At 49.7% G+C, this 27,198-nt stretch overlaps 1 protein-coding gene and 1 long non-coding RNA gene across 3 annotated transcripts; one reads left to right on the top strand and one right to left on the bottom strand.

Moving 5' to 3' along the window:
* Positions 1 to 984: 984 nt before the first annotated feature.
* Positions 985 to 2,530, top strand: LOC135323627 (uncharacterized). The gene is made up of 2 exons (XR_010385108.1): positions 985 to 1,463; positions 1,730 to 2,530. It is a non-coding gene; the product is annotated as an uncharacterized LOC135323627 (long non-coding RNA).
* HOMER3 (homer scaffold protein 3) lies at positions 2,320 to 27,095 on the bottom strand. Of its 2 annotated transcripts, XM_026115303.2 has the most exons (10): positions 26,441 to 27,095; positions 16,973 to 17,117; positions 14,888 to 15,044; positions 13,838 to 13,969; positions 13,250 to 13,357; positions 9,508 to 9,629; positions 8,416 to 8,572; positions 6,409 to 6,519; positions 5,410 to 5,490; positions 2,320 to 4,484 (listed from the first exon to the last, which is right to left on the bottom strand). In XM_026115303.2, the coding sequence occupies exons 2-10, from the start codon at positions 16,984 to 16,986 to the stop codon at positions 4,296 to 4,298; spliced, it is 1,071 nt and encodes a 356-aa protein (XP_025971088.1). In that variant the 5' UTR covers positions 16,987 to 17,117; positions 26,441 to 27,095; the 3' UTR covers positions 2,320 to 4,295. The 2 variants fall into 2 exon arrangements, with proteins under 2 accessions (XP_025971088.1, XP_025971089.1); XM_026115304.2 differs by lacking the exon at positions 16,973 to 17,117 and having other exon boundaries at positions 26,441 to 27,094.
* Between the last annotated feature and the right edge of the window lie 103 nt (positions 27,096 to 27,198).

The raw sequence follows: 27,198 nt of genomic DNA, 5'->3' as shown, positions 1-27,198 counted from the left end.
GAAGGGCTTCATCTCGGATCTGGATTCAGAACGGACGATCAGAACTTATCACTGCTATTCAGAACCTTGTGCACAGAGGGGGAACTTGCAAGCTTGCTTGTTTGTTTGTTTGTTTGTTTGTTCATCCTCATCTCACATGTGAACCATTTCCCCTCATGTTCTCTTTATTAATGTTCTGCCCATGAATAATTAAGACCCTCATTTGCCAAAAGAATTAGGTCTCTCAAGGTACCTGCAATCAGTAGCATTTCTCCTCCAGCAAGGAAACCACTATTATTTAGTTGCTGACAGTAATTGTTATTGTGAGACAGAAGCAAACATAAAACTGCAGCTTTGCCATTCAGTGATGGCTTTTGTAACACAGGATTCTTCTCTTTTAAAGCAAGAAAAGCATAAACAGGGAAAGCATGAGAAAGTGCATGGTGGTGATGTGTTAGAGTGCCGCTGTTCTTAAATACAGTCAAAGACCTTTTTAAATGCTCACTAGAGCGGGGCAGACAGAATTAGTGCTTTGCTGCTATACCAGTCTAAATGACGTTGTCTCGCTGCTAACTGCAGATTTAGGGCATTTGTGGAAATAGCTGGTGATGAATGGGTTTTCATTAGTTTAGAAGAGGGGAGGATTGCAACAGAAAGTGCCTCCCAGGACTATCCATCACACTGCCCTGCAATGCCTCAATAAAAGACTTTTAACAAATGCTGGGCACAGGGCAGATCTCATCAAAAAGCCACTATTTAGATTCTCCTGGCAAGGAAGAGAATTGCAACTAGTACCCGTGGGGAAGAAGAGTGTGAAGGAAAATGGCCTCAGTTCTCCTTGGTGCCTGACAATGGACGAGCAAAGGAGCACAGCCAGGATCGTGACTAGCTGACGGACCAAGGCACAGCAAGTGCGTGCGAAGTACTCCTGGCCTCGAGGCACACTCTGCACAGGGAAACGGCCGCCAGCGTCCTACCCGGGAGAGGACAGCTAGGCAGCTCCAGCAGGGAAGTTTCCGGAGGCAGACAGAGGAAACAGTCTGTTTGCGATGAACAGTCTGTTCAGAAAGTTTAGTGAATGGGCTGTGTTTGTTCCTACTGCAGAAGTGTTGATTTCACCAGAGCTGAATGGAGGAACTTGCACTTATGGATGGTTAATAACATGACTGAGTGCAATGCTCCGCTAGACACAAAAAATGCTTCTTTGGGGGTGGAGGGGTAGCTCCTCAGGACGCCAAACGTTGGACTGCTGAGTCTCTAGGGGAGGCACTATTCCAGGATCCCTGTTCTGACCAACGCGTAGCACCCCATTCTGCTCAGTGCCCGGACACGCTAGCTGCAGTTTGAGTGCAGCAGTGCTCTCAACTGGATTTTCCACACCGTAATGACAAGAGGAGAGATCTGTGAGGCTAGGACAGCTTCCATAGGCACTGTGTGGCTGCGTGAAATCTCACCCTGGCTTTGGCTTTGTGTGATGTATGAGGGTAAGTAGCGGTCTAGAACTTTTTCATAGCGTTGTGAGCTTTTTCCATGGCATTTTTAAACAAAGAGTATGGCCCTGGCTGACTCTTAGCTTGACACGAAGAGGTCGAGCTCAGTGTGAAGCAAGGAGAGCTTCCTGCAGGAAGTCAGTTAAGCCAGTGGAAGATTAACTGCAGATTCCTTAAATTTATAACTTGTTGCATGACTTTTCAGCCCTCTTGCACTCACTGAACCTAAACTGTCAGTGGGCCTGTTGTCTTTGTTGCAGGTCTGGTGGAATTCTCTGCTGACTCCAGGCTGTGCTAAGGTATAAAATGCTGCACAAGAGCTGGGTCTCATCGCACACCGCTGTCTGACCCAGCTCGGAGCAGATCCTGGGGAGAACGGCAGGCAGCACATTGCTCCGTGGAGCTGGCAGAGCTGCTGCTTCAGCTGAGCGCCGTGCCACAGCTCGTGTCTGCGGCTCTCCCACTCAGAGGGAGTCCTGCCGGGATGTGCAGCAGCTTGACTCAGAGCTTCCCTCTCGCTCCTTGGGAACGGCCTGAGCGCGGCCTCCCTCCGGCGAGCTGACTCACCAGGCGCAGCACACAGTGGTCCGGCCAGCCCCGATCGATGAGCAATACAACACCGGCGCTGGCCAGGGACGTGGAGCCTCAGCAGGGCTGTGAAATGGTCACTGCCCGAATTTGGGACTCCATATCCAGCTCCTCTTTGTGGGTTGCAGGCACCGAAGAGAAGTGCGAGAGGGCAGTGGTAGTCAGAGCATACGAAACTGGCTTAACTTCCGTTCTCCCACACCCTGAAATCCCACCTGCCTCCCCCAATATTACAGTGACAGAGAGCCAGACCAAACACACCTTTCTTGGAGCTGATCTCTATTTCAAACAAGGCTGCTCCTGTAGGGATAAAACGTGAGCACTGACATGGGGTAGTAAACAAGTCCCTAGAAATTTCTGCCACCCAGCTTACTTCCTTCCCCTCTTAAATACCTTGCGACAAATATTACTACAGTAGCTCCAGCCCCATACAGTCATGGGAATAGTTCATGCAAAAAAAAAAAAAAAAGAAAGAAAGAAAAAAAAAACAACCCCCAAAACAACCAAATCCCCAAACAGAAAAGCCCCTCCCTGGCTACGCAGGTCTGGAAATCTCCGTGTTTCCTCATCACCCCCGGGAGAGGGAAGGGCTTTGCCTAGATACAATTCAGTGCGCAGTTACCAGCAGTTCTCTGCTCCAGCAAATTTCCAAGGTGCCAGACCTATTTCTGCCCTGACTTGCAGGCGGTGTGTGGGAGCAGGGGGTTTCTCTCCTGGTCACCAGGTGAGCGAAAGGAGAGGCAGGCCCTGAGGAGCTGTACTGCCTTCACCCAGGTTTGCCAAGGTTCGGCTGGGTGCGGAGAAGGCAGTATTTGGCATCCCATGTTTGCTAAGTGCTACGATTTCTGCAGACCTGTGAAACGTTCCCAGGATTACTGCTATCTTTGCCTAACCTATAGTGGCAAAGAGAGCAAAAAACAATAAAAAAATCCAAATTCAGCAACACTCCTGTAAGGTTACTAACTACTTCTACACAGACACTGCTTCGTCATTCGGCACAGGGCTAAGCATGCTCCTAGGTAACTACAGAGGCTTGGAGGGCACCTTGGGGAGACATGGCTTTCCAGGTTTCCGCAGTGCCTCCCTCAGGCCCTGCTCAATTCCTATTACTAGACAACATCTATGATAACCCACAAACTTCCCACAGTGCCCAATGGGCACTGGTCCCAGCATACTCCAAACACCTCATGTTCTTGTTTAATCCAGCCAAGCGTGGCAAGCTGGGACCTGTACCCTTCACAAGGAATATGGCTCAGAATGACACAGAGCAAGACATCTCTGTGGGCTGTTTCCCAATTAAAAAAAAAGAAAAAAAGAAAAAGAACCCCAAGAGCAACTGCGATTTGCTCCATTTAATTCCAATTATCTGCAGTCCTTAGAGGCTGGGAGAGATACCAATCTAGCAATTGGTTGGCCATCCCCTTGGGGGTGTCCCATTTCTCAGATGCCCCTATCCCAACCAGGCCTGTGCTCTCAGCTTAAAGCAGTTTTAAGAAGTCATAAAAACCCACTGTGTTAAACTAAAAAGAGCTTTAAAACCTGCAGTTCCTTTTCCTCTGGAGGATGTAATTGAACATGGGAAAGGACACACGGGCAGGCAAGCACCCTTGTCTGCAGTGGGGACTTCTGCTACATCTGGAAGCTCCTGACAGTGACCAGCGTTACTGGATCCTGTTAGAAAGACATGATATAGTTAGGGCTGGGGAAGAAGAAAAAGGAGCAACTGTTGTCCTTGGTGCGCTGGCACCTCTCCTCCCTCCCGAGGTAGGGAAACAGAGGCAGCATATTTTGCAAAAGGCAAGTGGTTCCCTAAAAAACTACTGAAAAAACGCGAAGGCTGCTCAGCCCCTTCCCTAGAAAAGAACTGTAAAAACATTGGAGATGCAGTGTGGCAACAGGGAGGCTGGGACAGACAAGCTGCTGAGCAGCACAGGGACAGCCTGCTGTCTCTGGGCCATGCCACAGCGATGGCAGGGACCAGAGAGGCCTGGCTGTGATTTGTAGATGCTCCTTGCGGAGGATTCAGGAGCTCAGGTCCTCTCTGCCCTCCGTCTGGGTGTTCAGTGGGCAGTAAGTGGCTGCGGCTGGTCTCCGTGCTGTCCAGGCAGCTGCTGGTATGTTGGTGTATCCTGCCCGAACAGGCCTTGAGGCTGTTCTGTGACTATAATTGCTGTCAGTGACCAGTCCCAGCTCGGGCTCCCCTCCTCTCGGAGGTGTCTGCTCCGTGAGTGCTGCTTCTCAGTTGCTCTCTGCCAGCTTGGCTAGTCCCTGACGGATCTCGCTGAGCTCGAAAATCTTCACATCCATTATCTCTGCCACCTTGGTGACCTCGCTCTGCATCTTCTCCCTCTCAGCCAGGGTCTCGGCCAGCGTCTGCTCAGCCAGGTGAAGGCGGCGCTCCAGCTCTGCGTTGCGTGTCTCCAGCTCCTGCCAAAGGATGCAAACGCAGTGAGGCAGCTGTCCTGGCACCGCAGCATTGACACGTGCTGTTCATGGACAACTACACTTATCTCCACCAAACAGCTCTGCCGCTGTCTCAGTGCCAGGCCACCCACGCCCAGCCACCCCTGGTCTGCACCGGTTCTCTCACCGTGGGTCCTCCCTATCTGGAAGCACAGCACCCCAGCGTGCACATGCATGTGAGCACACATGCCCCAGATCCAGGCATCTGCCCACAGCTCACACAGGTGCTATAAATGTTTATCTCCCCACATGCCCATCATCTCCAGTTCTGATGCCATTTAACATTTGGAGATATTATCCTGCCACAAAAACCAGTGCCTGTGTGCTGAGCTGAGCCTGCAGCAGATCCCCTTGCTCAGTGGGTGGAGGTAGGCACGGGCAGGCAGTGCCCCCGGAGACCGCACAACAGACCTCACTTCCATCTGTGTCCTTGCCCTGAGGTACAGAGCAGCTTGCACTTCTCCTGCCTGCCCTTCTCTGCCAGCCAGAGCGAGTCACAGTTCTGCTCCCCACGGGGTGGCTGGCAAGTCTCTGTGCCCCCCCAGCCATCCCTGGCCATCCAGGGAGCTGAACAGGCACCTCAGAGGGATGGAGGTCACAGGACACCTCCGTCCCAGCTCCAGCCCCATGTCGGGGGCTGCAGTGAGCACTAGCAGAGAGTGCTTGCAGGCTGGGTTTGCTGTCGCCTGCTGATTGTGTCCCACGCTGAATCTCTGAGCGATACAGGGAGGGTGGAGGAAGTTAGAGACATAGGCAAGGCTAGTCCCCATCATCCAGAGGCAGAGACAGGCATGGCAGCTCTGTGAAAATCACTCTTTGGTTTAAACGAGAAACGGGGACAGATCTCTCTACTCCGAGCACAGAGGTGTCCCAGATCTGCCATCCTTACCTGCAGCTTCTGCAGTGTTTCCTCACGCTCACCCTCTGCTTCCCATCGGCTGCACTTCTGGCTCTTCAGCATCTGAATTTCCTAAAACACAAGGAGAAAGAGCATGATGCCAAATCCACCCCTGTCACAGCAGGGCCTGTTCCCACCACATATCTCACCCAAGGCCCTCTCCCTCACTCCAAGGTTCACATAATCACATCCAGCTCCAAAATTTGTCTTCCTTAATACCCTCCTTTCTGACCTTCCACTTCTGTTGTACTTGCTGCCTCCCTCTAAGCCTCCCTCTGATCAAGATGACCAGCTGAGCACCAGCAAGGCTCAATGGCCTCTGCATTCTGCTTGAGAACAAATCCCAGGCTCTCCGGGTCAGTTCTTGAGTGAAAGCCTCTACCCATCTTGGTCCCTGGGCTTTTCCTCTAGCCTAGGTAGGTCTGGGGTGACAGGAGAGATCTCTTCTCTCCAAGGAGCGAAGAACCTCCAAACACCTGCATACCTCAATCCTTGCAGTCTCACTCCAGCTCTAAGGCTCTGTCCACCCACCCTGCTGATACACAGTCATCAGAGAGCCTGCTGATGTGCAAATCAGAGAGATTCTCTCCGTATCTCCCCTCCTTCACAGCCTCTGTAATTAAAACTGTGCTTTAAATCATTCATTTAAATGCAGTGAAAGCGAGAGGCAATTACTACACTAACTGCAGCTGCAGACGGCTGTGAGGGGAAGGGGCAAGGCACAGCCCTGCCATTTGTGCAGTGGCTGAGACTCTCTGCTCAACGCCCTTTGCATGGGAAACTCCCAGCACTCACTCAGCTTTGCCTCTCTGGGGAGGGAGACCACTGAGTGGGCTGTGCTGGCTTGCAGGGCTCCCCGGCTCGCACAGGCAGCATGTGGAACAGCGCAAGGTGTGCGCTGAGCTCAGACAAGCTGTGATGACAGACTGGGTGTTGGTGATTCACAGTTAACCCTGCTTTGTGCCTTGCTCTGCTTTGTGGGGGTATTACCTCATCTTTTGTCTTGATCAGCAGTTCCAGCTCCTCCAGGGTCTGGCTCAGATCTTCTTTGTTGTTCTCACTGGAGGAATCGTGAGCCCCCTGTGACTCCAGTTCTGCTACCTACATGGAAGCAGGAGTGGGGAAGGTGTGCTCAGAGATACAGGAATGTCCTGATGCCACATCACTGACCATCATTCTCTGTTGCATTTTGGCTTTGTTGCAAACACAGCTGGGCTCACAACAGGGTAGCAGCTCCCACCCTGTGGCTGTTGGGCAAAAATTCCCTCCTTCCTCTCTGTGCAAATCACACACAGAAACACATTGAAGCAGAAATCTGGCTAGAGATTCTATCTCTGCCTTCTCCTGCAGTCTCACACTTCCAACAGTCTGTCTCACTGACATCAAGCACACGAGCCTACAATCCATAGCGATGGCCAGATCCAGCTCCATTTACACCTCTGGGCAGAGACTGCTGAGGGCAAGGGAGTTACTGCAGCTCTACCACAGCAAAGCTGGGGGGAAGGGTTTGCCCAGGCATTCTCCCCATTTCTGAAAAATGCAGCCCAGTGGCTTAAATTATTCATGGAGAGGATTCATTTTTAAAGGCTCATCAGATGGTCTGCAGCAGCTATCGCAGGGCCCTGAGCTCTCATGAGGTCTGCACTGAGCTTTACGAGTGCAGCTTCAGTGAGGGGCTCTCTTGCATAAATGGGGCTTGAACCCCAGTGTGACACTTTCCTACGAGCAGGGCCGGTGGGGCCATGCTGGCCAGACTGGGCCTGTGCTGAGGTTTGTGTAGCAGTGGTTGTGAGCTGTCAGGCTTGCAGAGTCACAGCCAGAATCAGCCCTTCATGAACCAGCTCTTTTCCCAAAACGCTACGGTATAGGGACAAAAATCTGGATATTTCCTTGAGTTCTAACGTCTTCTGTGATTCTGCAAGGTCCCCAGCAGTGGCCCTTTGCCTGAGGCTCATGAGAGCCTCACTCATATCTCCTGGCTGCGAGAGCAGCCACCAAACAGTTGAATATTCCCAAAGCAATGGCAGGGAAAGGGCAGCTTGTCCCAGCCAGCCCCCTCCCACCTCTACATATGCATAATCAAGGTTTCTGCTATACCTAGGATGGCATTCTGCTGCAGAGGAGAAAATTTGTTCTGTGCAGCTCTTTTACTGCCTGACTTCAGCACTGAGAATTAGCAGTGGGCACAGTGAATCCTGGGGGATGGCTGTTTGCTGCACAGACTGGCCACACAACAGCCATCAAGCGGAAACAGCTGTTAATTGCTATAAATCCCTGCTGTCTTTTGAATGAGTGATCTAGAAGTGAAATAGCTTTATGCCTCCTTCACTAGGGCTCTAGAGTCCCTTCCCAGCCAAACCCCAAAGGTCCCAAAACCTTTTCCCAAACGCTTTGCAGTTCTTCCCTCCCAATGAGCCTGACCATGTGACTGTCACTCCTCTGCCCAGATGTGCACACAGGCCTCCTCAGTTGATCTGTGACCTCTCTGACATTACATAGGTCAAAAGATCCTATTATTCCAACCAAACAAGGGGTTGTTTGTACTGTGCTACCCGGGTTTCATGATTTTGCAGCTTGGATCCAAGCTAATTATAGCAGATAGAGCAATTTTCATCCTGCCTGTCAGCAGTCAAAGGACTGCCCTGATGCCCAGCTCCAGGGGAGCACATTGCTGGCAGCTGGGAACCACTCCGAGAAAATCTAAGAGGGAAGCCTATCTTCTCTGGTTTTCTGCTCTGGCTTCCTCCCTTTATCCAGGGGGACTCAATGCTCCCACAGCTTGCTTTGCAGAGAACAGGAGCTCTTGTGAGGGCTCCCTGCTTATGTGGCCTTATTCTTTGACATGTTCTCCCTGCCTGGTTCATGTAGCATCCCAGATCTGCAGCCTGTCTCCTGCTGACACCTGTGGAAACCGAGGGGAGCACAGGGCCAAGGGCATCACCTGTCCCTGGGACAGGTTTCCTCTGACCAGGTCTACAGGGGCCCTCCCCATCTCACCCGCTGCCGCAGCGTTTCCGTCTCCTCCTGATATGCCGCCAGCTGCTTCTTCCACTGGTCCACATTGGCATTGGCTTCATGAAGAGCAGCCACGAGCTTGTTGTTGTTGTCCTGGAGGCTGAAGAACTCAGCTTCCCACTGGACCTCACTCACCGAACTGTGTGAGAGAACAGGGGAGTGTGCAGGGGAGTACAAGAGAGTCTCAGCATGAAGGTTTCTTCCCTCCAGTGCAAACATGCAGTGAATCACGCTCTTGGAGGCACTGAACAGCTCCCTGCTCCTGCATTGCTTTCAATTTGGCTTTGATTTTGCTTCCCAAAATTAAATGCACATTCCAGCCCTGAATTTGCATCTCTTTCCTCTATCCCCAGATAATATTTCACTTGGAGACCATGCGTCTTGCTTGAAACTGCAGAAATCAGACTGTGAGTTTAATGGCTGGGGAGAGACACAGCTACTAGAAAGGGGCTTTGCAATGTGGGACTGTGAATCCATTTTTAAACCCTTGTTAGATCTGAGTTTGCTTTGAATAAAACCACTACTACCTCACAGTTAGGAGAAGGTAGCAAAGGACACTTGCTTTTAATTTAAATATATTCTACGTGTTTAGCTGGGAGCTCAATGGGAGCTACAGGGCAGAATCCAGCCTGGAGTCTTTTTAATAGACAAAGACCAGAAGTAGCAGAGACTTTGCTGGAATCATCAGGGGAATTAACACAAATGCAGTCTTAGGCCAGCTGGAGAAGTGTGAACATCTTCTGGTATCACAGACTACTGATCTGCAGATAGCTGGCATCAACCCATCACTGCTGCAGGCACAAAGCATTCTCTTTCCCGTACTGCCTGAGCAACGTATTTCACCTCCAAGCTGGAAAAACCTTCTCTTGGAGAAGAGGGAAAATGGGTATGGTGGAGGACCTGGGACATTACTTGGCTATCCGAAGAAGAAACAATGGGTCACGTGCATTTGGGCTGTGACCATACTGTCATTCAGGGACTCTGTGGGCATTGGGATGACAAAGACATTCTGCAAATTCTTCTGGAATAGCCAGTTTAGGAGCCAGGAGCAGAGAGCACCCAAGGCAGCCTCACCCTTCCGAAAGCATCTTCTTCAGACGCTCCTTCTCTGTTGTTATCTCAACATCGGCACTTTGGCTTCGGAATAGCTTGTCTTCCCCTGGTCCATTGGAGCTGATGATGGGGCTGGGAAGTACCTGGGAGAGAAGGAAGAGGTGGTTATCGTACAGCAGTAAGGACGAAGACACATGGCCGCAAGCTCTCTGCAGACTCATTCACACGCTGGGTCATTAAGCTGCCCCAGGGCTACTTCTCAGCCGCTGCACTCTTGTGAGCAATTCTGGCTTTTGATCCCTAGCTTCTAGGCAGTGCTGTGCTCAACATGACGAGGGGTAGCAAAGAGCCTCACATACAGCTCATCAGCACCAGTCATGGTGTAATCACGATTTCAGAGGCTGCGTGGACAGAGCTCCTTCTCTGTTCAGGGAGGCTGCCTTGTTGCTGGCTGCACAGCAGTGTGGAAGGAGCAACGGACATCCCAGCATCTGTCCCAGCACACTAGGAAGGACTAGAGCACAGCAGAGGGGATTCCTCTCAGATAAGCTAGTGTGTGTCCTGCTCAGCTTCTCCCTTTCAGCAGCTGCCCTGCTCTGCTGCCACGTCCTCCCTTTCCCTGTCTCCATGCCATGCTGGGGCCGCTATCCCAGCGGACAGACACCCTGAGCAGGTGGGCTCACAGCTTGCACAGGGCAGCTATTCCTCCCTCCTTATTTGAGGTGGTGAACTCTCTGGCCCTCAACTTCCCCTTGAAGAATGCCAGTGATGTTACAGCCTGTAATCTGAGCCGTGTGGCTGGGCACAACACACCAAGCTGCTCAAGCTGGCTGTTTCAGGCGTTCAGGGTTTTGCTGAGCTCCATAACAGGATTTTCTTGCTGTTTCTCAGCGCAGTGGAAAGACTTAAACTCTAAGAACAGACCTGACAGGCTGCCTGGGTTCAGCTGTGAGTCCAGCTTCTGTACCTTGAACTAAGACACCAGGCTCAAAGGAGGGGAATGCTGCTATTGCTCAGATGACTGCAGCACCCACTTTCCAAAGGTACGGGAGAAGAGACTCATAGTCCCTGCACCAAAGCATGCCCCTTCTCTATGGCTCCATGCTCCTGCGTACATCAGAGCTAGCAGAGACATACAATTCAGGCTCACAGGCTGGAAGGAACCAACAGGGGAGCAGACATGAATATAGAAACACCACAGTGGACTTCACATTCTCCAAGCCCTCCAAAAGGCCCTGCCTTCACAACCTCCTCTCTCATCTCTCACAGCAGGGAAAAGACTTGGCACAGCCAGGGCAAACAGCTATAAAAAGACACCCTGAGCACTGAGCCTCAGGGATACTAAAGTGAGACCAGGTGGCTGGTGAGCCTGCTGGAGTTGATAGGTAGCCCTCAAATGCCAGCGGTAAGGACAGCCACCTGCCTTCGGAGTCGGCTGACATCTATAAATAGAGCCAGACGGGGCCATGAGATGTACTGAACACCAGCTTCAGGAAACCTTCCAGAGAGTGATCAAGAGCTGAGACCTTCAAAACACAGCTCTGCCCCACCTACGAGCCTCTTTTTACAGATGGAGAAACTGAGGCAGGGAAGGGGCAGAACTTTCCTGTTCTGATGTGTGATCCCTGCAACTTCAGCTGAAACTGATGACAGTTAAAGGTGCTCCACATTGTTTTGTTGCCTATATCATCCCCACTGACGTACTCTGCGATGGAGATGCTAAAAGGGATGACGACTGGCCTACAAGAGAATGAGGGGACAGCTGCTCTCCGGGGATTTCCACAGCTCTGAAAGTCAGAAACCTAAATAAACTAGCAGAGAGGCAGAAAATCAGGGAGACTTGATTTAATTACAGGAGACAGATCTGCTCTTTCCTCACTGGCAAACAGCAACACAATCAATTATTCAAGGATGAGACTCAAATGCGTAGCTCTAGTAACGTAAAGACTGAAAATCAGCCACGGGACAGCGAAAAAGGAGTACGTGTGTGTGCTGGCTAGCAGTGGGTACATGGGCTGACGCATGTGCAGGCTGGGGGACGCAGGAATTACAGGGCAAGGCGCGCATGCCCGCGGGGCAGAGGACGTGTGTTGCTGTGTGTCAGTGTGCTGGCTGCCAGACGGCTGCACGCTGGGGCCCTGCATACCTGTGTGTGAGCTCAGAGACGGGACACGCCGAATGGGAAAGTGAGTATGCATTCACGTTGCAGCAGTTTTAGCGCTGCTGAATCAGGTAAGAAGAATGAAGAGTCTGAGGCTATTTCCCTGATCTGTATTTAACCTTCACTTCCAACCACCTTATCGCTTCTGCTGCAAGCTGCCATAGCAGCACAGGGAGGAGATGGATGAGTCCTGCTCTGACTCCTGATGCATTTTGCCTGGTGTAAACAGGATAAGAAGGAGTGTCTCAACTCCGAGCCTCCATCTCTCAGGCCAGGGGAACTCTCATGGCTGCAGCCAACTGTGAGTCACTGTCTTGGGCAACAGTTGCTGACCAAACAGTCTTTTGCCTAAAAGTTTGGCTCTGCTATTCATGTTCTACTCTACTCCTGCCTTCATTTGCCACTCATTAGGACAGGGCAGAGAGAGTCTGTGGCAGCCACAAGCTAGGCAGATTCTCCCCTTTTTTACACCCCACATAGCACTTCCAGTCTCTGCAGAGCCACTGCCTCCACCTCCCCCTCTTTTCCCTGCAGGCCAAGGTACTGTTCGCACTCCCTCCTCCTCCTCTGCTGCCACTCCATCTGTACTCAACTCAGAGAATGCCGTGTCCTCCATCCTACAGCTCCTCTCCTACTGCCTGGAGCGCAGGGAAACATACAGTCACCTCTGGAGTGCATCATTTGGGAGTGCAACTTTACTGTCACCTCTGAATTGCCTCACCATGAGAAAAAGAGGGGTCAAGTTCCCTGCAGCATATCCCCTCCCCTGCAGCCTACTGCTGCTGGAGTTGGTTTGGCCATACAGGGAGACAGGTGACAACTGCAAGTGCAATACACGTGAGAATGACCTGTGATGAGCATAAGCTTTCTGCCTTGGTCTCCTGGGGAACAGAAAATTGAATGACTGGCTGTCATGCTTGCAGTTCTACGTTAGTGGAGAGTTGCAAAGGGGGCAGAGTGATTTCTGCTGTCATAGCACATCTGCTTCTCTTCCACAGTAAAAATAAGATGGAAATGGAAAAGTTTGGCCAGGATTCCCTGGTCACCAGCTCTAAGAAATCACTTGGTCTTTCCATGGACCCCCAGAGCCAGCACCTTCACCTGTCAGAGACACTTGGGAGGGACACCCACACACACACCCAGCAAGGGAACAAAATGGTTGCAAAAGCCACATGTTTTCGTTCCAACACTCTTCATCCAGGTGATCTGCACTCCCATATGCTGCTCGCCCATTATCATCACACTGAGCCCAGGGAGAACGAATAGTTCTGAAGAGCAAAACGACTCCTTCAGCATGGCCTTATCAGACATCAAGTTGTTTTGACACCTTAACTGGCAAAGAAGGAGGGGTATAAACCTTCCCAGGAGCTCTATTTAAGCAGTAATTAATTAATCCACTTCATCTGCCTCAGTAGAGTGACCTCAGGGCCATAGGTGTCATCAAAATGTGAATCTCCAACCTCAGCGTGGCAAGAAAGCCCTCAGGGTGAATGAAAAGGAGAGGCACACACAAGCTACCTGAGGAGATCAGCACAGCCACCATTTTCCCCAACAGCCGCCTCTCTGCAATGTGCTTTTCCCACACCCGTTTTCAAGCGTTACCTGATGAGATGTGATATTCAGGGCAGGATTGGTCAGCTCGGTTTTATCCTGGGACTTCTCCCTTGCCAAACGGGCTGCTTCTTTCACTTCCTGGAATTTCTCTGCAAACTAGAGGGGAGTGGTAAAGTCACTCTGCTGCTAAACTGAAATGCAGAACAAGCTAGAATTGATGTCCAGGCTATCTTTCCTCACTTTGCTACTTCATTCAACACGTTTTTTACTTTCTACGCAGTTAACAATAAAATCCAGGATATTTCCCCTTTCCATCCCTACCCATGATTCTGGCAGTCAGGGCTGAGGAATTAGCTAAGCAGTGATCGCATATTCAGCGGGAACAATATTTTTGAAAGTGATTTAGACGTTGGGTCCTAAGTCCTAATTCAATTTGTGATGTTCAAAACACTTTGCAAATATTATTTTAAAGCTTTTTCTAGCATCTTTGCATTTTGCATTAGATTTTAGCACAGTGTGAACAGCATTACACCAGAATCCTGAGGTCTTTTCTCCTGAGGCCGATACCTCCTTCTGAGGCATTCTGAGGCATTCCCCCCGCTGGGATCAAAGTTCTGCCAACACCTACAGCATTACCTGGGAGAGATGTTGCTCTGAAGCAAAGCCCAAACCATAAACTGTGTTGGCTCGGCTGTCTGCCCACTGTCCAAATTTCTGGGATGTCTTTGTGAAGGTCATGTTGGGGGTGATAGTGCTATTGATGATCGCCTGTAGAGAGAGGGAAGAATGACAGTCAGAGGAACCTCTGTCCTGTTGCCCAGGGTGACGGTGTGGGATGTCTCAGGAGCGCTCTGACCACTGCAATCACCGTGTGCTGTGTGCTCTAGGAACTGGGGGTAGGAGCCCAGGCTTTTAAGTTGTTCAGGCCTGTGGTGACCAAAAGTCTTTCTAGTCTGGCTGTGTGACATGAAAAAATCTCAGTTTTGCTGTCTCCTGCAAAAAGTATAGTCAGCTTCAGTCAGCCTCCATTGCTGGGAGAAAAGATAAGAGACAGAGCATCTCTGGGGACTGAACAACTTTCTGATGTTCTCCATTTTCATGGTAAGTATGAAAAAAAGGAAAGGGCTTAAACAGCACTCAGAGCTAGCTATTATGAAACAAGCTCTGTTGGTTAGGATAGAACCAAAGCAAATTGCCTGGGAAAACTGCTGAATCTCTGCCATTGGAGGTCTTCCGGAAAAAAAAAATCAGGAAAACTTCTATCAAGAACAGTTTAGGGAGAGTTAATCTTGCTTTGTAGACATGACTGAACTGATTACCTCTGAGAGGCCCTCAACCTCTGTCTTTTTGTAATTTCATTATATCTATGGGGGTTGGTTTTCGCGCAGGACCAAGGCTCTCAGAAAGAAATTGTGCTTTGCATGCACAATTGCATGCAAAGAGGGGGAGAGAGGGCATTAGACCGTAGGACATGCTTTTCACAAGCATGAAGTCTACTGTCTAACACTAAATACACTTGAGCGTGGAGGCACTCTTTTACCTCTCATTCCCTGCGGTGAAGATGCTGGAGTGCCCCATGCGGAAAACTGATCAACCTGACACAGAAAGCATCAATTCCAGAACAGACTTTGGCTGGAGAGAAGCTTGCTGTTAAGCTGTGTGATACTGCCAGCAAAAGCCCCCTACCTTGGTGCCCCCCACGCTGATGATCCGGTACACATTGCGTGTGGCATCGTAGAAATAGGAGACAGTCAAGGCGTGTTTGCTGGCAGGGATCCAGTTCCGTTTGGTGGCAGGGTCGATCTGGAAAACATGGGCCCTGGTGCTGAAGATTGGCTGCTCCCTGCAACGGAAAAGAACAGAGCTGTCAGGACAAAGGGGAAGCTGAGCGACAAGGGAAGCGCACCACTTCCTTGCACTTGTGCTGCATTCTGCACTGCTGGAGGCACTTCTGCTATTCGCCTCCTCTCCAGAGATCCAAGACGCTAGGTGCTAAGCACCGCACTGCCCATGGACCCAGCATGTCTCAATCAGCAGCAGTTCACTGAGCCTCTGCACAGGGAGCAGCAACTGTCCACTATCTGGGCTGGTATCATCTAGTGTCCCTCCTTATTAGCACCAGTATCTTCCATCAGTCCTGTGAGCTCAGTTTCTGAGATCTTGGGCTTTCTCTGTGCTCTCCCAGGGAGCACGTCACATCCTTGGCACTCTTCTAAAACCACTGGGAACCACTGGCTGATGCTATTTCTAAGTAAAAGCCTCATGCCTGTTTATGCCTCCTATTTGCCCACAACCCAGGCAGCATAATGGCAGCAGCTTTCCCTGTACGCTAGTGACCTTGGCCTATGAAAATACCCTTGCTACGGTAACAAAGCCACCAAGGCTGTTGAACTACAGGTAGAGGTTCTCGCTTTCCTCTAGAACTTCTCTCTCCTCCTCTGCAGTCTTCAGATACTCCCAGACACCACAGCCTGATCATGCTAGCAGTACCTGGCTACTGCCGTGAGGTCTTTTATGCACATACGCCCAAGGATGGACATGCAACTCACAGGCAGACGTGCAAATAGGATGCCACAATCTCACGTTTGGGGCATATCGGACAGTCTGGCACAACATAGCTGGAGTGACAGAGTTATGCTAGTGATTTGTGGTTACATTATTTTTAGCCTGATTTGAAGCTTTCTTTTGCTATCCCCATGCACCTTAGCAGGGAGCTCGTGGTGACTTTGCCTGTTACATGATTCTCGGGCTGCTGTGTTAGCTGTACTTCCCAGGAGATCTGTGAGCGGAGCTCCAAGAGAGCGGGTGGACGTAGGATGCGTTTGGGATATGAGCACAAAAAGTGCCTTCCCCTCAACACAGCTCTTCCTTCCTTGACTCATGCTTGGGAAGCGCATCCTGCAGTAAGAGGCCACATCTCTGATTTAAAAGCAGGTCACTTGAGAATGAATTAAAGGAAACACTTCACCACACAATGTGCAGCTGCTGCAAGAGAGCACTGAACCAAGCACTGCCTGGATTTTGTAACCAGTAATACATGAGCTGAGCTAAGGAATCGAGTCTCAGGCATCAGGATGTAACTTGAGCATTTCAGGAGGCAGGAAGGAATGTTTCCATGACACTACAGTCCAGGTGCATCAGGGCTTGGGGGTCTTTATTTGACTTTGCTTTAAAACCCCTGGCACTGGCCACTGTCGCATTCTTTACCTACACTTGGTGGAATCTGATGTGATCGGAAACATCCCGTACCCCCTCCCCAAGCACAACAGCTGCAGACACAGTCACAATTCTGCTACGTGCAAGTCCCTGAAATCCAAAAATTTGTATTCCTGCTCCATTTCAAGGCCTCATAGCTGCAATGAACAAACCTTCCCCTCCACCTGAAGATGACTGTACCTGGTGCTTTCTGAACTCATCACCAAAGCTTGGGAATGCAAAAAAATCCTCCCTTCTACCTTCCAGTTACCAGCCTTGTTCCCAGGTTACAATCCTCGACTCAGATCTCTTGTTCAGAGGCAGACTGCAAGCAGGTCTAGACCAACTCCTTCTCCGCATCCTCTCTGGCTGGTTTTATCCAGCCATAGCATGCTTTTGGAATGAGACTCATTCTCTGGGCTCTGCTAACAGATACTCTATTTTACATGGCTCATGGCTTGAACCCTACCTCATCCTTTGAGGCACAGCATCCACAGAGTTCAGAAAACTGACATTTCTGCCCCTTAATCCCCAAGCCCTGGGCTAGGGTCAGACAGAACAAAGGAAGGACATTACCTAGTTGTTGACATTTGTTAGTAAGGGTAAGACAGACTACAGGCCAGCGGAGTTAGTACACGTCTCTCCTCCAGCAGCTTCCTTCTCAGGTCTCCTAGCTGGACTGAGTCTCCTTTTTGGTTTTGCCTCCACAGTGATTCATTTCCTAGCGATGGAAAAGTCAGCTGTTATTTATCACATAGAGAACAGACAGAGTGTTCAAGCAGGCAGCGTTTAGGGGGTTCATTTGTCCCAAACTCTCAAAGCTTGTAATTTGTAATGATTTCTCATCACTGAATAAGCTTTCTTCCCTGTCATGGGAGACAATTGGGTGAGCTGTGTAACTGGAGTAAATCCCTTTGGCAGCAGGAGCCGGCTGCTGGGAGAGGGCCACAGTGGAGACTGGAAGGCTCCAGTGTTTCCAGTAATGCGCACATGACGCTGGCTGCAGTGACACTGTGATGGAAAACCCTCCTCAGAGAGAACCCCTCAAACGCACAGCAGTTATTCTTGTGCTCACTATTCACCAGTGAGATCTGCACCCAGAGTCAATGGAAGGCATCCTGCTGACCGCAGCGGGTTTCAGATCGAGTACTGTGTCAGACTGTCCCCTGCCACGTGCCCCAACAGGGCGGTCTCCGACATTCCCAGAGATAACCCTTCCCTGCCCGCAGGGATGGTGCTGCAGCAGCACCTGGGAATTCGCCCGCTGCGTGCACAACCTGCCCCGCGCTGCATGGAGCCAGGCGCGATCCCAGACCCCAGCAACGAGGAACCCCTGCTGCTGCCCTGTGCTGTCTCCCCGTGACATTTGAGACAGCTATGCTACTCATTTGCTTTGTAAATTAGTCTCTCCAGTAAATGGTCCCCACCCTGCTCTGCCCCTTATCATCTGCACTTGAGACTCTGCATGTCTCAAAAAGAAAAGGCAAAAAAGGGGTAAGATAGTGAACTCGTACTCTGAAGGATGCCTTTAGAAGGGGCACGGAGCCCAGATTCCCCAGCCCCTCTGCCAGGGCTGCCTCCAAGCAGGTCAGCTTTGAGTGTCTTTTAGCACCTGTAACTGCCCACAGTCTTCAAAGATCACTCCAAGGCAGGAGAGGCTCAGGGGGGCCATCAGGATGCCTCCTGTCTTGTAATTACATTGTCAGTAACCACAAAAGCCAGCACTACTTTCCTTCCAAACACCAGGAATGGAAAATAAAATGCCACTGGAAAGCCTGTCACACTGGAGAATAGCCCATCTTTACATGGATTGGCATACACTTTTTCCACTCGTATCAGGCTGAACTGACTGCTTCTGCAGCCAACATGCAGCCCTGGGCATGCACGCTGTCTCCCTGCCCTCAGCTGTGCTGAAATACACACCACTGATGGTGTTCACGGGGAAGGGTGCTCTACTTTTAATGCCTTTATGCAATCACTGCTGCCTTGACGCACCTCGTATGTTGCTGATGCTTTTTGGTCTTCCTTGGAGCAACTACATGCTGCCTCAGAGCGGTCTATCCATTCCAGTTACAAAGGTACAAATCTCAAACTCTCCAAATAGGCCTGCTGCCAGTTACGCCAGATGTGCTTTGCTTCCAACAGAAAGCAAACCGGCAGCAACAGCAGCAGGGCATGTCTGCAACTTCACCTGCCTGCCTGGTGCCAAGGAGGGAATTCCTGCACTCACATACTTCTGAGGGGAGCAAAACATGCAGCATCTCCTGAAATTATCTTTCGTGTCTTCCCTTTCATCACTGCAAATGGGAATAGCTGCTGGCAACTTGCACGTCCCTAATAATGGAGCCTAGAGATAGCTTTATGAAGCTAGCACATTTTTTTCCTTCTCGTAACTACCTGAGCATAGTGCCAGCATGCGCACAATGCTTTCTAGGAAGCAGTTGCTTAAGCTCTATAGGTAATGCTCAAGGAAAACTTTGTGCTCTGCTTGAGAACAGCACAGAGGTGTTCAGGCTCCTTTTGAAGTGCATCAGGAAGTAGGGGGAAAAGATCTGCTTTTTAAATCCAGCAAATGATACAGAATGTATCCTGCTAGTATAAGAAATTCATTGTAGAGGATTCTGCCTAGCCTGGTAACCTGCTGTTCAGCACTCACTTACTTGTCTGACAAGGTTAAAGCAAACCCCTAGCCAACAAAAGCTCTCCTAGGGTCTACATGGTGGAGCACAACAAAAACAGAAAGAAAGAGAAGGTAGTGGTGTGAACTGAAAGACAGAGAATAAAAGCAAGAAGTAGGAACTGAGAATACATTGATGTAAGAATATGGGATGTGAGCTCTGGGGAGTTCCTGGGGACAGAGCCCATGAAGTCTGCAAATCTGGGCGCACATGTCCAACGAGGCACAAATGACAACGGCTCTACCTCAGCCTTTCTACGGTTCTTCAGCAGCGAAGAACCACAGCACAGTCCGGCACGGTTCAGCACAGCTGAGTGGAACAGCAAGGTGTGGGTGCAGGCAGGGCTGCCGGGTCTGGCGTACATGCAGAGAGAAGTTCAGGAAAAGCACAGGTGCTGAAGGCCAGATCTGAGATGCCTGAGTGGAGTAATGTCTAAAGAGCACTTGTCTGTGTTCAGCTTGCTTCTGGCCAAGCCACTGACCTCTTGCTTCCAAAAACACTACAAAGCATTTAAAAATAGTCTCACAAGTGCCTAGGATTCAAACTGTCATGTTCTCTCTCCCTCTATAGCCCTTTTTTCCTCTGTGTTTTAAGTGCATATGCTGGATACTCCACACATCCCTAAATGCTGACACTTCTTTTCCTGCTCCCAGCTGGGAGTCCCTGTAACAATACAGACATAGCAGTGAAAAGGGCATGTGTAAATAAAACCACTTACATCCCCCCAGGGCTGTCCTTCGCAGATAATTAAGAAAAACGAAGCAAATGAGTGAAAGGACAAAGATCTGGCTTAAATACAGACATGATCAGCAAGTGCCTGATGGCAACTGGAAAGGATCCAGGTCTTGTCTCTGCTAGCATTTGTTCCCAGCCCAAGGGGGAAGGGCAAAATTTAGCTGTTCCACGTCCCACTGATAGCTTAAAAATGACCTGCCCCGATGAATGTTCTGTAACATTCAGCAGCAGACTTCCAGCTACTAGGCAAAACTGAAAAGCTAAAAACAAAATGAAGAGGCGATCTAACTAACCTAGCTATTCCTAATGGGTTTTCCACAATTAAAAAAGCACCTTGCTCCAGAATGCTGTCTGAGTAAAGACCCTACTGATTGCTCTTGCAACAAGATGTCACTCTGGTGATTCTCCTCAAAAAGAGAAACTGGAAAAAGGTGACTGGGTGTTTGGGGAGGGCACATGAATATGGAATATGGATCAATCATTTCTGATTTGGTCACTGACTGGAGTCTCTGACTCAGTGGTCATCAAAACAACATGTAAAACTGCATGCTGGTCTCATTTCCACCTTGGTTCTTGTATTATTCCCATCACTACAGCATCCAAATTGATTTCTTAATGAATAGCTGCTTATTTCACAATTTCCAGGACAGCAAATCATTATTTGTCCTCTTAATTTATGATGTCTGCAGAGTCGCAAAGGACTGAACAGGCCAAAGGAACCCATTTCGCTAACTGGATGAGGGCCCCCTCAGGACACACCGCCAAGACCCTGCCGGAGAAGCAAACCCTGCAAGCACTGTCCGATGCCAAGGAGGTACAGATGGCATCGGTTCAGTCCCTGGCGCCCAGTGCCGCATTTACCTAGCAGGGAGGACAGTGGGCACAAAACGAAGCAAAGTCTGGGGAAGATAAAAAACCAGTGCTGGCCCCTCTATTCTGTGATAATCTGAACACATATGCCACTGGATGTATGGACTGTCCTTGAGGGTCCTGCCTGGATGCGGGCTCTGCCCTCCTCTGTACAGGCCTTCCTGCAGGCCTTCCCATAAGTGGGATCTAAAATAATCCGAGAACGCCCTGGAGAATTTCACTCGCAACACAAAGGGAGACAAGTCACCTCCAAGAGGGGTTGGCTGTCCCCTGACTGTCCCTCGCTGCACCTGCAACGCACGTATACACACGGGCATCACAGCAACCCAGGCCCGCCGCGTTGCAATAACGCAATGTCCCAGCTGAAACGGAGCTGCTGACACTGAGCTGCTGGCAGCTCAGCCGGCCAGCCCTGCCTCGCGGCCCATCTTGCACCTCTGCACAGAGCATTTGCACACATACCTGTCTTACAGCAAGCCGCCTTTAATCCCTTTGCTAGAGATGCCATTAATGGAGGATTTCACAGAATTCATTCTCCAGTCCTCACCAGAGAAACACTCTTAAACCTGCAGATGAGTCTAACAGCAGAACAGAAGTAAAAAGGCAAAGAGATTTTTGGTTCAAGCCACAGGAGTCACTGACAGAGCTGGGAACGGGACATATTCTCCACTCTAACCACCATCCTCCTGCCACAAGATAATGATGTAAAATCCTATGAAGAAACATTTTCCCATTTTAAGGAATAACCCAGGTTAGATGAAGAGACAGCCTTTGAAAGAGCTGTTCAGCAAGACATTTATCTCTACGTCTGAATTTCTATAGCACCATGGCAGCTCCAGTGTTTTTCACCACATTTTCTCTGTTCTCTCTCTCCCTCCCTCCCCCCAACCCCAATCTCAGATGCCTATTGGGGTCTTTACACTGCGTGGCCTCCTTAGAGAAAATTATGTTTTATTGCTTCTACTTTCTCTGGGTATTTCCAACGCAAATTGCACCTCTTTAGGAAAACCCTGTTTGACAGTTACAGGCTCACTCTCTTCAGCAGGTTCCTAAACCTAAGGGCAACTGCTAAAATGCAGCCCCCCTGCCAGACCTTTTCAAAGGGAAAAGAGGGAGAAGAAGAAATCAGGTTTTTATTGTTTGCTCTAGATCTTTTATTGCATCCAGTGATATCTTTGCTGGGTAGGTTCCACAGAGGGTGTGGGGAGTGGTTTCTTTTCTACTGCACAGCTGCATTTAGCTTACGCTTTGTCCTTGTTTTTCTCCTATTCTTTGTGCAATCTGGAGGATTTTTCCCACTTTGAGATCCTTTTATTTTGCATCCTCATTAACTCGGGCCCCACTAACCTATCTTCCTGCCTGTGACTTGCCTATCTGGTTAACTGAATTACTTATCACATCCTGCTCATCTGCCCTCTTCGCTGTAAGACCAGAGAGAAGAATCTTTGATATTTTTGTTCTGGAGAAGAAAGCTTTCAGAGCTGCTGTTCTCCAAACAGATGCTAGTGTTTCTGTCCTGTTATCAATTCCAAAGTGAGGCATGTGACAAAAGATAGGGATTTAATCCTAGACGCAATTGTTACCTATAGATTTTTAAGAGACAAATTTGGTGGGCGAGTCTCAGCCTAAGTTTTCTCCCTTGAAGCACTTCAGGAACACAAATATTGAATGAATAGCTCTGGGGTTTAGGAATAAAGCCTTTTCAGCCACTGAGACAGTAGCTGGAACATGCTGGCGAGGCTGAGCTCAGTTCTCGTTAACTGCTTTTGCCTTGGCGCTCCTGGATGGGGTTCAGCCAAGGGCATCCCTAGGAAGTTCTTGTGCTGTTCTCCAGCCTGCACCTCCTCTCTCTCACTGCGGCTTCTCTTTGCAGGGATATTCATTTACTTGTCAGAGAAAGGAGCCTCTCTGCACTTGGATGCAGACAGGGTAATCATTTTAAATACCTTGCTCTAGATCTAGGCAGCCTATGATCCCCCTTCATCTAAAAACCAAACAAAAAAGCCTTGTAAGCCCCAAAGGACCACACCAGCAGAATCATCTCTTTCCATGAACCATGAGCACAGTAGTACTCAGCCACGAGAGCAGGGAAGGGCTTGGGGGTGGGAGGGCCCTGCAGATGATTTCGGTGGTACATTTCCTCTGAGCAGCAGAATACCTTCAGAGCACATATTTCTGCAGTGTGCCCCGTGACCGGGCTCAACTAGCAGCCACAATGAACGAGCCCCAAAAGCACAGGTCCCCTTCTGATAAAGGCCCGTTGCCAGTCATAGTATCAGTTTAGCATGGCAAGGATTTCCTAGCTGCTGTGGTGGGAACTTCTCGATTGACACTGCAATCTTTCCGAAAGTTCCTTCTCCCTGCAGGGTCTAGTTTCCTGCACGGGTGTCCACAGAGCAGCTTGAGCAGAGCAGAAAGGGGTATGCGAGAGCAGGCGAGCACGGAAGATATGTGGCTCAGCTCTGGAGCTCGGCCCACCGCCACGCTGAGTCAGCTGGGAGGCCGTGCTGGCTGCGTCAGGGACTGGGCTCTTCCTCCTCTCGGATCACCCAGGCGGAGCCCTCGTGTGTGAGAAACCTACCAAGCAGCACTGCTCTGGATAAAACGCTTTTTCGGGGGAGAAGTGTTCCAGACAGACAGAGTCCAGTATTTCAAGAGGCAGAACTGAAGCACAGAGAGGGCATGAGAACTAATCCTTCCCTCTTCTCCTCCCCCACTGCTGTCTGTCTTTGTTTCCTTTTATCTTCCCTGAGCAGCCTGAATTGCTGCTGACGGTATGTCAGGGCTGTTTGGGGAGGAAGGGTGGGTTAACGGGACTGAGAGTCAAACCTCATCTCTTTCCCATTACATCTCTCCCCAAAGTCTAACCCTTCGTCTTAGTCGGGGACTGGGTGCAACTCCCTCCAGAGCCCTTGGAAACTACTGCTGCATTGCAAGCGAGTGCAGAGGGTGTGCTTTGATATCGCCTGCCTAGAATTTGGGCACTGGCCCCCAGGACGCTGATTGTTAGACACCAAACTGCACAACCTCACTGCTTTGGGAACAAAGTTTGGGAGGGCCGATTCACAGCCCCTTGTCCTTACCACCAGGCAGGTTTTCAAGCCCTCTTAGCTGCAGCTTTGCTTTCATTCCACGCTGCACAATGTCACCTTGGGGAAAATGCATGGATGCTGCTAGTGTCCAGATGGGATTGAAGGAGGCCAGACTTCTACCCCGCAGCCACAAAGGGAAGGTGGAGCAGGGCAGCTCCAGCAAGGGAAGCTGGCCCTGGGCTGCTTTCCCCTTGCCTCCCCCACTCCCAAGGGATTACCCAGCAGGGCTTAGCACAGGAATGAAAAGCAGCTGCCTCCTGGCCTCTCTGCAGATAAAGGGCAGCATAGATATCCTGGCTGAAAACGCTCCTGTCGGATCAGCGTAGGGAACAGCAGCAAGCATGCAAGGTCAGGCACAGAGAAAGGGGATCAAGGGCGTTTAAAGGCATAACACAGCGGAGAGACAATTTTTCTGTTGGAAACCTGTCTCCATCTACAGAGTATCTCAGCTGCTGAATACCCTGCTACTGGGTGTCTATGACATGATCTGCTCATTCACTTTCTGGGACAACTGTTACTTCTGCTAAGCTTCAGCAGCTCTTTCTCTGACACACACAGGCCATTGCTGGAAGGCTGGAAAGCACTTAAAGTTAAAAAATAGCAAAGTCAGACTGCATCTAATTCTTTATATATTCCAGAAAATACTACCGGTAATAATTTGAACCAGAGAAGTGGAGATATATATGCGTTGCAAAACCCTCCATGACTCTCCTGTGCCCAACACAGTCTGCTTGTGCATCTTCTTTACGAACCACAGCATCCTTGGTGCTTCTAGGCATGGATGCCTGCTCAGCTTTACCAGAACAACTCACTCAGGTCTGGATCTGCTGCTATTTTAGACCTGCCCTTGCCAGAGCTCCAAAAGCACATCCCACAGCCCCTTTGCCAAGGCCAGTTCAAATTGCCTGTTTAGCAGAGGTCAGCAGGATGGCAATATGGACAAGAGTGGGCAAATTCATTGTTTGATATATGTGACAAGTGAGTAAACTCTATACTACACAAATTAGAAGCAAGTTACATCTACCAATGCTTATATTTGACAATACCATTGGCAGAAAGTCAGAGATGTTCATCTGAAACGCAAACAAATGCCTTACCGAAGACTCAGCTAGGACATAACTAAATTCCCTTCTGTCAGGATCAAGTGTTATTTACAACTAGGCTCTTCAAAGAAGAGGTGCTAATGCATTAATACCTACAATGCAGTGGTTACAAAAGAGTCCAGGGACAGTTTATCCATGAAAACCAGAACATGATGTTACAAAGAAATCTAATATGGAGGAATGAAGACCAGAGTCCCTGCTTTAAAAATAAGTTAACTAAAATCAGCTGTCAGAAAGTGATGTAAGAGGTGATGCTCTCTTAATCTCTTTTGCACTCAGAGGAATCTAAACGCTGCTAAAAGCTACTCAATATTCCTGTGCGATCAATGTACAAGCAAAAAGACACTAACTCAGGAGTTTTAAGTGAAAATAGGGAATTTGGGGTGGAAATGTCACCTCTGGCTTAACAGTAGTCTTACTACTACAGCACTGTAATTATATAGCAAAATCTAAGCAGACTGAGATGATGACACTGTCTCAACATTTTTCATGGGAACCGGCAGCCCTTGGAAGAAGTCACTTAGTTTCTGGGTGTAACCATGGCAGGTCCAAGAGGCTTCATCCCATAACCCAGAAAAATAAAGTGCTAGTCCCAACCTATCTGCTTGCTACACCCTTCCTGGCAATTCTAAAAGTTTTACAGTAACTTTGCAGATCCCTGGAAAGTTACAGGAAAATAGGGACACTTGCTGATGTAACCTGGATCAGCACACACTCTGCCAACTTCAAAGGATCTATGTCAGATTCACACTGGTTTCATTTTGATTTTTTTGCCTCTGCCTTTTCTGCCTCTTAAATCTGTGTTTTACTGTTCAATCATTTCAATCATCTAGGTAGTCCATGAGGAAAGCTAGCAAGAGGAAAACAAGCCACTAGGAATTTTACTTATTTCTCTTATAATGTCAAACCCAAATGCTTGGAGGGAGTTGATCAGACAGGCTTCCTACAGATCCACTGTACTTTCAAACACCCAGGAAGAGTTTATTGCACAAGAAACTCACAACGACATGTCAGGTCCTTAAAATTACATGATTGAGGCTTATAACTAGGGCATAAATTAAATACCAGGCTAAGCTCCTATTTCCATTCCAAAAATCCACTGCCATATCCATGCAGCATATTTCACCCTCGGAAAATCTGAGGGGATCATAAATGTAATCACCAGGGATTTTCAATCAGCTATTTATCCATGTAGAAATGCAAACAGAATCCATTCAACTGTATGCCAAAGTCACAGCAGCCAAACAAAATCTGTAATTTCTAACTTCTGGGAAAGTTTGCAAATGCAGCGCAGCTCCAATCCCCCCACCCCCTCCAGTTTAGATTTAATACAACATATGGATCACCGGAGGCTTCCCTTACACGCGAGTTTATTTAAAGAAGTTGCAGCGAGTTGCAATTATCTACTTTCTAACCCCTAAAATAAAAGGCAGGTCTAAACTTTCAAGCTTGCAAAAGGGAAAAAATGCATTTTAAAACCTTCATTTCTTTAGCAGTTACATTAGAAATAGCACAGCTGCCATGAATAATAAAAGCAATGCAAGAATAATAAACTGCCAGTCTCACCCCATCTTTGCCTGGGTGTCAGCTTCTTTCTCTCCCGTCCTTTCTTTCGGCTGCCTTAGATTCTCTCCACGTTTTGATTTATTTCTCCCTTCCTCTTTCTTTCTCTGTCTTTCTCCGGATCCGGATGCTCTTTAAATTTCCTCCGGAATTTCACTTTGAAATCTGCTAGTTTTGCTGTTGTCGAAACGCCCAGTAATCCCCGAGCTTGCGGGGCAGCGAGGGCAGGGGCCGCCCGGACCCCCCCGGGATGCGGGCGCCCGCTCCCGGCACCAGCCCGGGGCGCTCCGCAGGCAACTTCGGCACACCCCCGGCCGCCGCGGCGTCGCAGTCCCCGGCAGTTCCCCCTTCTTTCTGGCTCCCAGGATCCCGTCTTCCCCTCAGCATGGGAGGGGAGCGGCAGGACTAGGTGGTGCTTTTGCAAACCCTTGCAGACAAAGCCGCTTGCTCGCTGCTGCTCCAGCAGCCCCGCAAGTTTCCCCCCGCAGCCGAAGAAGTGCAGCCACCTCTGCCGCTCGTCTCCTCCGCCGCGATTTCTTTGTTCTATTTTTTTCCCCTATCCGCTTCCTCCCTCCGCCAACTGCCCCATCTCGGTCACATTTCTCCGCTCCTTCTCCCGACTTTATGCCCGGAGCCGGCTCGGCGGCGCCACCTGCCGGGCAGAGCCGCGCCCGCGCCCGCGCCCGCGCCGCCCCGCCACAAGCCCGCGGCCGGATGAATTACGACGTGCTTAATTAGAGCGCTACAGTGGGGGTTTAAAA

Source organism: Dromaius novaehollandiae, chromosome 25 (genome assembly GCF_036370855.1).
Source record: "Dromaius novaehollandiae isolate bDroNov1 chromosome 25, bDroNov1.hap1, whole genome shotgun sequence".
In the NCBI taxonomy this organism is placed as follows: domain Eukaryota; kingdom Metazoa; phylum Chordata; class Aves; order Casuariiformes; family Dromaiidae; genus Dromaius; species Dromaius novaehollandiae.
The sequence above is the reverse complement of the archived record's forward strand: the minus strand, read 5'-3'. Positions and strand labels throughout refer to the sequence as shown.